This window comes from Vombatus ursinus, unplaced genomic scaffold (genome assembly GCF_900497805.2).
Source record: "Vombatus ursinus unplaced genomic scaffold, bare-nosed wombat genome assembly UNPS02012758.1, whole genome shotgun sequence".
Lineage (NCBI taxonomy): Eukaryota > Metazoa > Chordata > Mammalia > Diprotodontia > Vombatidae > Vombatus > Vombatus ursinus.
Window position 1 is genome coordinate 108,307 of NW_020952536.1, and position 6,391 is coordinate 114,697.

The following is a 6,391-nucleotide window of genomic DNA, read 5'->3' on the forward strand; positions in this document are numbered from 1 at the left end:
TGCATCCCAGCCAGGTGATTCCCTCCCCGGGTAACCCCCTCTCCTGCACCCCAACCAGAGGAGTCCCTCCCCAGGTCAGACCTGGTGATCTCTAAGCACGCCCCCTTAGGGCCCCGCCCCTCCCGGTGCCACAGTGTGGGGGGAGAGGGAGGGGGGCGGAATCTCAGGCCTGTGGGTTACCCACGCTGAGCCTCAGAGTTCCAGCTAGTGAAAGGGATATAGGACCCCCTCCTTTTACTCTAGCCTCGTGTCAGGGGTCAACCCTGGAGAGTGAGCGGGTAAGGGAGACATCGAGGTTAAAGGTCAGCCCCTCGACCTTTGCCCTAGTTTGGCCGTAATGCCACCCTGCGCGTTCGCGCTCCAGTGTCAGGCTGGCACCGTCGAGGAGAGGTCAGAGGTCGCGCTCACCTTCACAGCATAGTCTATGACCCGCTTGACTCCCACCAGCGCGCGCAGCTCCGCCATCTTCACGCCGCCGCCTCTGCCGGGACTAACGCTTGCAGGCCGCTTCACCGGCGCGAGCGTTCCGCCCTCTCAGCTCTCCACCAACCAGAGACCGGCGCTGTCTCTAGACTCCGCCCCTTGACTCCGGCCTTCACCAATCAGTAGCCACTAACTCCGCCGCCTCTCTTCTCTTCCCGCCTCCAAAACTGCTGCGGTCTCTTTTACCCAACACTCCTCCCCACAAGGCCCTGCCGCCCTCCACCAATCAGAAAGTACGTTATGAGATCATCCCGCCCCCTCGCAGTCTCTCCTCCAATCAGCACCAAATGCCTTGGAAGCTTGGGGAGGGGCGCTCGACCACGGGCCAATGAAGGGAGTAGGTGTGTGCGGGCTTCGAGACTTGGACCCCAATGGCGGGCAAAGGGCACACAGATGGTAGGGTGGACCTCCAAGACCCAAACGAGGGTGCAAGGTCTGGAGCCCCAACCGTCTTTCCTCCCAAATTGTGCCTTCGTTGCGCATGTGCGGGAGCGAGTCCGGAAGGATGCGCACGGGGGCGGGGCCAAAGGGCAGGCGGGGGTAGGACCTTGGGAAGAGAAGGCGGGGCCACATGGACAGGGCGGGGTTCAGTCTTTTCCTTCCCCCTCCCCTTTTCCACACTGTAAGTTACTCCATCCCTTCTGGCCCCCTCCCACCAGGGGTTTTCCAGGAGGGCTTCCAGGAGGAGGGAAATCCAGCGAGACTGGGGGAGGGAAGCGCCTTTATTAGCCTAGATCCTGGACCCAGCCGCGCTGGGCTCACAAGCACACCGGGAAGCCGCTGATGGCGTCTGTGCTCTGCAGGATCATGTCCGCGAAGAGGAAGCAGAAGCCTAGGGGAGGGGGCTGGGTGACTCAGGAGGAGATGTCTAAGGGTCGAGGAGGGGAGGGGACTGAGTGACTCAGAGGGAGGGGGACTGGGGGTCCCGAGGAGGGGAGGGGGCTTGGTGACTGGGGGGGAGGGGGACTGGGGGTCCCGAGGAGGGGAGAGGGCCGGATGACTCAGGAGGAGATGTCTAAGGGTCCGGAGGAGGGGAGGGGACCGAGTGACTCAGAAGGAGGGGGACTGGGAGTCCATTGTCCTGCAGGGCTGAGTGACTTTGGAGTCCCTAGAACAGGAAGAGAGGGGAGGGGAGGGGACTGCGGGTCTTTGGGAGGAGGGACTGGAGGGTAGGCCTGGGGGTCCCTCGGGTGGTTGGAAGGACGTGAGGATCTCCCCCTGGGCCTTACTACCTGCGAGGATGGAGAAGGGCAGGGCTAGCCAGGCGGTGAAGTAGGACCAGGAGAAGAAGCTGTCCAGCTTCCACACGTCCCTCGCAGTATAGCCCACCATGCCTGTCAGCAGCAGCAGCGCTGGCCCCACCAGACCCCCAGGGTTAGCAGAGGTGAGGGACCGCGGCCGACTTCCCCTCGAAAACTGCTCTCCTGCCTGGCTCTCCAGATGCCCGCTCGCATCCGGATCTTTCCCCTCCCCTTCCAGACCCTTCGCCCCTTTCCTTGGTCTGGCTCCGCCTCACCCTTGTGCCTGAGCTCTGCCAGCCCCTCTCCCGGAGCCCCTAGCCCTGCCCCATTTCCAGGTAATCTGGCACACCTTAGGCTCCTCCCGTGCTCCCCTTTTCCAGCTCTGGTTGGCTCTGACTCTTTCCCCCTCTGGCCTTACACTCGCCCCTTCTTAAAAGTGAAAGGGTGCTTTCCGAGGCTAGCTCCTGCCCCGACTTCTTCCAGAAAACCCTCCCTGGCCACCCCTGGCCTGAGCCCCGCTCTCTACCGCTCCGCTCCCGGGCTTGGTCCTGGCCTCGCCCCATGCCTGCTTCTTCCGACTCGGGCCCCCTCACCGCTCAGAAAGAAGACCAGGCAGGCGTTCCGGCCCCGGGGTGGGATAAGGTTCCCGTTGAGGGATGCGTGCAGGACTCGGACGCCCAGCACTGTGGCCACGAGACCCGAACCAGCTGCCAACACCACACAGGCCGCTGTCACCGCCAGCATGGCTGGGGAAAGGGGGGAGGGGGCAAGGTGTCAGCAAAAACACCTCCCCTCCTCGCCCATGAGGCCTTAGCGTCCCCGCTTGGTGATTAAGAGGCAAGGAGAAGAAGGGGAGGTGATGTGATGACTGGAGGAAGGCTATGCGATAGTCAGGGTCGGTCCCCAGTCAAGGACCTCTGCCCTAACGGGCCAGTGTCAGGCCATTGCGGTGATGGAGTGAGACGGCCGAGGGGTCAGAGATTTGGTGCTGGAAGGGAGTTCAGAGATCAGCCAGCTTTACGGTTAAAGAAGTTGAGGCCCGGGGCGTGGGACGTCAGGACAAGGGGACCTCAAGTGCTGCGCGGCTGCGGGAGGGGCTGGGGGGAGTGGTCCTCACTCTCGCAAGAGGCCTTGGTACAACTGTTCTTTCGACACATCCGCCACAGTCCATTGTGGCCATCGGAGAAGCGGCTCCAAAAGTCGGTGGCGGTGGCCAGCACGACGAGGATGTTGGCCAAGACTCCCAGCGACAGGCCGGCACTCTGAAGGCTTCTCTTCACCCCCATCCAGGGGCTGCTACAGGCCAGGGGGTGTGGCAGGGCTGGGATTCCAGGTGTGGAGAGGGTCCTCCCCACCCACTCCTTTCTTCCTGGGTCACATCGAAACCCTTCCCTTTGAGGGGAACCCTCCCCACATTTTGTCCCCCCACCTGCGTGGCCCACGCCCAGTCCAGCTAGCCTGCTCCTCGGGACAAGTCCCCTCCATTTAAGGGGAATCCCCTACCTGTATGGCTCACGCCCAGCTCAGCTAGCCTGCTCTTCAGGATGAGTCCCTCCATTTGAGGGGAACCCCCCACCTGCGTGGCTCACACACAGCTCAGCCGTCCTACTCTAGCACCTCCCGCTTGGGGTGGGGAGATGGAGGGTTAGTGGGGGAGGGGGGTCCAGGGTCTCTATGAGGAAGGAGTTCCAGAATCCCCCTACACTTCATTAAAGGTACACACACACACACACACACACACCATTAATTGAGGAGACAGAGCCTGTTCGTCCTAGATCAGCAACAGGATAGAAGAAGATTGAACACAGGGACTCCTGAGGGAGGGAGTGGAAATTGACGGGGGAGAATAAGGGATGAGAGAGTTAAGGAGACATCTGAGGTTTGGGACGAGAGGAGGGAAAAAACAGGATATTCTAGGAGCAGAGGCAACAGAAGGGGAAGACTGGAGAAATGGAGTAGGGGGAAATTTGGAGACAGAAAGTTTGAGAAATTGGGAGGAGAGGGGGAGAAGAGGAGGATGAAGAGGAGAGACAGAAGGGAAAGACTGAGAGGAGTAAAGAAAGGTGGTAGTGTGTGTGGGATACTATGAGACAGGATGGGGGATGGGGGAGAAAAGGGATTCAGGGAAGACTGGAAGAGAAGGCATGTTGGCATAGACCGACACTGGGGAAAGACTAGGACATAGGAAGTACTGGGAGATAGGGAGAAGGGAGATAGTGGAGGCTAGGAGATGGGGAAAGAGGCAGAGTGGTAATGGAAGGTGGGATCGTAGGTAACAGTGTTCTAGGGGGACACTGGCAGGTAGTCAAGGGAGAATGGGAAAGGATGTGTGGTTGAGAGGAGGGTTACTGGGATAAGATGAAAGATCGAAGAGACGGAGAGATGAAGGGTTCAGAGAGTCAAGCTGACTGGGGACTTAGGGTTAGGCTTGGGAGGAATAAGACACAAATAAACCCAGTAGGCAACTTTTGATTTATTCAGTGAATCGAGGGCTGATTTCTCAAGCTGAAAAGGTCTCATAGCTGGGACGGGGAGCACCCCAGTGCATCACAAGGCTCAGGACTCCTATTGTGGTAGAGAGAGGGAGGCTTCAGAGGAGCTTCATTTGGATCCCCTCCCCCACCCCATTCATGTCCTGTTCTCCATCCTCCCAATGTGGGGCTTCACTCTAGAGACCCAAGAGGTAAGGGCCACTTTTCCCAGTCTCTCTCCCTTTCTGGGATGGGAGGCCTGTATTCCCAGAGGCTTCTAGTCCTCCACACATTCCCCATACCTTACTTCCTCCACTCACCAGTGAAAAGGAAGAAGAGAACAGAAATCCATCCCATGTAGAAGGACCAGGCAAAGGTGGTCTGAATCTGAGGCTGATCAGATTCTTTCCATCGCTCTCCAGTGTAGACAGCCATTCCCACCGTGCTGCAGAGGACTATGAATGGGGGGCTGTGAGGCCCTTCTCTCCTCCCCAACCTGCCAATTCTTCCTCCTACGTTTCTCTCCCTCCCCTGCCATGGGACTCACCTGCAGCAAAGGCTGTGATGCAAAAAATCAAAGAGGCCAGGTAGCTGAAGCTGGAGTTGCGGAGAGATGGAGTGATGGAAAGGATCAGACAGGAGATGGACAGCAGACCCGCCAGTGCAGCCAGGATGGTGAAGACTCGGGTGGCCTGGATGAAATCTGCAACATGGGTGCCAGCAGCTCAGCCCAAACTGGATGTTCCAAGGTCAACAAATCCCAGGGGCTGCCCTCTTACCTTTCACAGAATCCTCATCTGGATGCCAGAGGCCAGAGTGAGCCTGGTGGTTAGGGCCTACAGAAGCGATCCAGTTATCAGTACTCAGTGCGACCAGCAGGAGGGCTAGAGCAAGGCTCCCAGAGAGCAGGGAGAGCACTGAGCAGAGACGCATCCTTGACCTGGGTCCTCAGGAACTGGGGGTGCCTTATTCTCAGAAATGGGCAGTAACTGGGAGGTCAGACACCTGGAGCCTTAGACAGTGGAAGCCAGAGAAGAACAGGGAGCTTGGATCTTGTAGGTAGGGTAGGGAGAATTTGGGGCGCAACTTGAATTCCTGGGAGATAGAAGTGCCAGTAGCTGGGGCCTGAAAAAGTTACAGAGGACTGGAAGCCAAATGTTTGGGTCTCAGGGGCCTGGGAGGGAACTGAGACTTGGCCAAGCCAGCAAGAGGTTGGGGGCTTCAAGTGTGGGTCCCGGAAAGGGAAGTGGTGGAGGGTTTCACACCAGATTCATGACGCAGATCATCTTTATACTCCTTTCCTCAAACCCTAACATCGCTGTCCTCTGCCTGGGGCTGGTGGGAGCTGGGTGTGGGGAAAGGCAAGTAAGACTGACATCCCCCCAGGTAGTGAGTATTGTATAGGGTGTTAAGGGGAGAGGCCTCTTCCTCCTATTCCATGAAAGAGAAGAGGTATCCTGGAGGTGGTATGAGAAGGTTAAAAAAAATAAAACAGTGGCATTCACCAGGATGTGGGTAGGAGGGGATGTGGCTAGTAACAGCAGAGGCTCGGTAAAGCTGACTCACTAAGCCCCTTTTGGTTCTATCCTGGGGAGGGGTAGGTGTGACTAGATGCCTAGATCCCTGAAGTGAATAGAGGCTGGAGGCAGTCACTTGGGTCCCCCCAAAGGAGGTTGGCACTGGGAAGCCTAAGACCGATGCAAAGAGGGGAACTGGGAGCTAGGACTCCTGGGGTCAAAGGTACTGTAGCATGGACACCTGGGCCCCAGGAGGCTTGGGAGGCCAGAATCCCCAAGATTACATGGGCTTTTGAGACCTGAAATGTCTAGGATGCCAGCCAAAGGTTCAATTTATTTCCCAAAGATGCCACTGCTCAGGCTGTTTGTTTGTCTGTTTACTTGGTTATTCAGTTTTTGTTTATACAAATGATTTCTTAGCTGGAAAACCAGGGTGGCTTGGAGACTACTTCAGGCCACTTCTTTCTCTTCCCTCCCCCACCATACACAGAGAGTGGAACCCAGGGGATTCTTGGGAAGAATGGGAACAAAGAGGAAGGGGTCCTGGAGGCAAAGATGTTAGAATGGAGGAAGGGGTCCCCAGAGGTGAACTCAGAGCCAGTACCTGAGAGGCTTTAAACACACACACACACACACACACACACACACACACACACACACACACACACACACACACACA

General features: G+C 57.7%; 3 protein-coding genes across 8 annotated transcripts in view; all 3 read right to left on the reverse strand.

Moving 5' to 3' along the window:
• ETFB (electron transfer flavoprotein subunit beta) overlaps window positions 1–553 on the reverse strand; it is a 4,077-nt gene extending 3,524 nt beyond the window's left edge. For both annotated transcript variants that reach the window (XM_027858147.1, XM_027858148.1), the window contains exon 1: window positions 409–553. In XM_027858147.1, coding sequence (XP_027713948.1) covers window positions 409–465 — 57 coding nt within the window. In that variant the 5' untranslated portion in view covers window positions 466–553. The remainder of the gene's footprint in view (window positions 1–408) is intronic.
• Window positions 554–643: 90 nt separating this feature from the next.
• Window positions 644–4,091, reverse strand: CLDND2 (claudin domain containing 2). Of its 5 annotated transcripts, XM_027858143.1 has the most exons (5): window positions 3,228–4,091; window positions 2,842–3,020; window positions 2,318–2,470; window positions 1,716–1,835; window positions 644–1,030 (listed from the first exon to the last, which is right to left on the reverse strand). In XM_027858143.1, the coding sequence occupies exons 2-5, from the start codon at window positions 3,008–3,010 to the stop codon at window positions 666–668; spliced, it is 807 nt and encodes a 268-aa protein (XP_027713944.1). In that variant the 5' UTR covers window positions 3,011–3,020; window positions 3,228–4,091; the 3' UTR covers window positions 644–665. The 5 variants fall into 5 exon arrangements, with proteins under 5 accessions (XP_027713944.1, XP_027713943.1, XP_027713946.1 ...); XM_027858142.1 differs by having other exon boundaries at window positions 2,842–4,091; XM_027858145.1 differs by lacking the exon at window positions 644–1,030 and adding an exon at window positions 1,143–1,315 and having other exon boundaries at window positions 2,842–4,091.
• An 86-nt stretch (window positions 4,092–4,177) lies between these two features.
• NKG7 (natural killer cell granule protein 7) lies at window positions 4,178–5,594 on the reverse strand. The gene is made up of 4 exons (XM_027858150.1): window positions 4,975–5,594; window positions 4,743–4,898; window positions 4,516–4,650; window positions 4,178–4,289 (listed from the first exon to the last, which is right to left on the reverse strand). Exons 1-4 carry the CDS (start codon window positions 5,126–5,128, stop codon window positions 4,225–4,227), a joined length of 510 nt encoding a protein of 169 aa, XP_027713951.1. The 5' UTR covers window positions 5,129–5,594; the 3' UTR covers window positions 4,178–4,224.
• Window positions 5,595–6,391: the final 797 nt, after the last annotated feature.

Excerpts from the sequence above, each read along its gene's own strand:
- CLDND2 (XM_027858143.1), bottom strand. The coding sequence starts at position 3,010 with ATGGGGGTGAAGAGAAGCCTTCAGAGTGCCGGCCTGTCGCTGGGAGTC. Across the intron at positions 1,836-2,317 it reads CCTGGTCTTCTTTCTGAGCG|CGCTGCTGCTGCTGACAGGC; the intron begins GTGAGGGGGCCC and ends TGGTGGGGCCAG. Across the intron at positions 1,031-1,715 it reads GCCCTTCTCCATCCTCGCAG|GTCCTACCCCCGCCTGCCCT; the intron begins GTAGTAAGGCCC and ends TCTCTTCCCAAG.
- NKG7 (XM_027858150.1), bottom strand. The coding sequence starts at position 5,128 with ATGCGTCTCTGCTCAGTGCTCTCCCTGCTCTCTGGGAGCCTTGCTCTA. Across the intron at positions 4,899-4,974 it reads AGATGAGGATTCTGTGAAAG|ATTTCATCCAGGCCACCCGA; the intron begins GTAAGAGGGCAG and ends CCCATGTTGCAG. Across the intron at positions 4,651-4,742 it reads CATCACAGCCTTTGCTGCAG|TCCTCTGCAGCACGGTGGGA; the intron begins GTGAGTCCCATG and ends CCCCATTCATAG.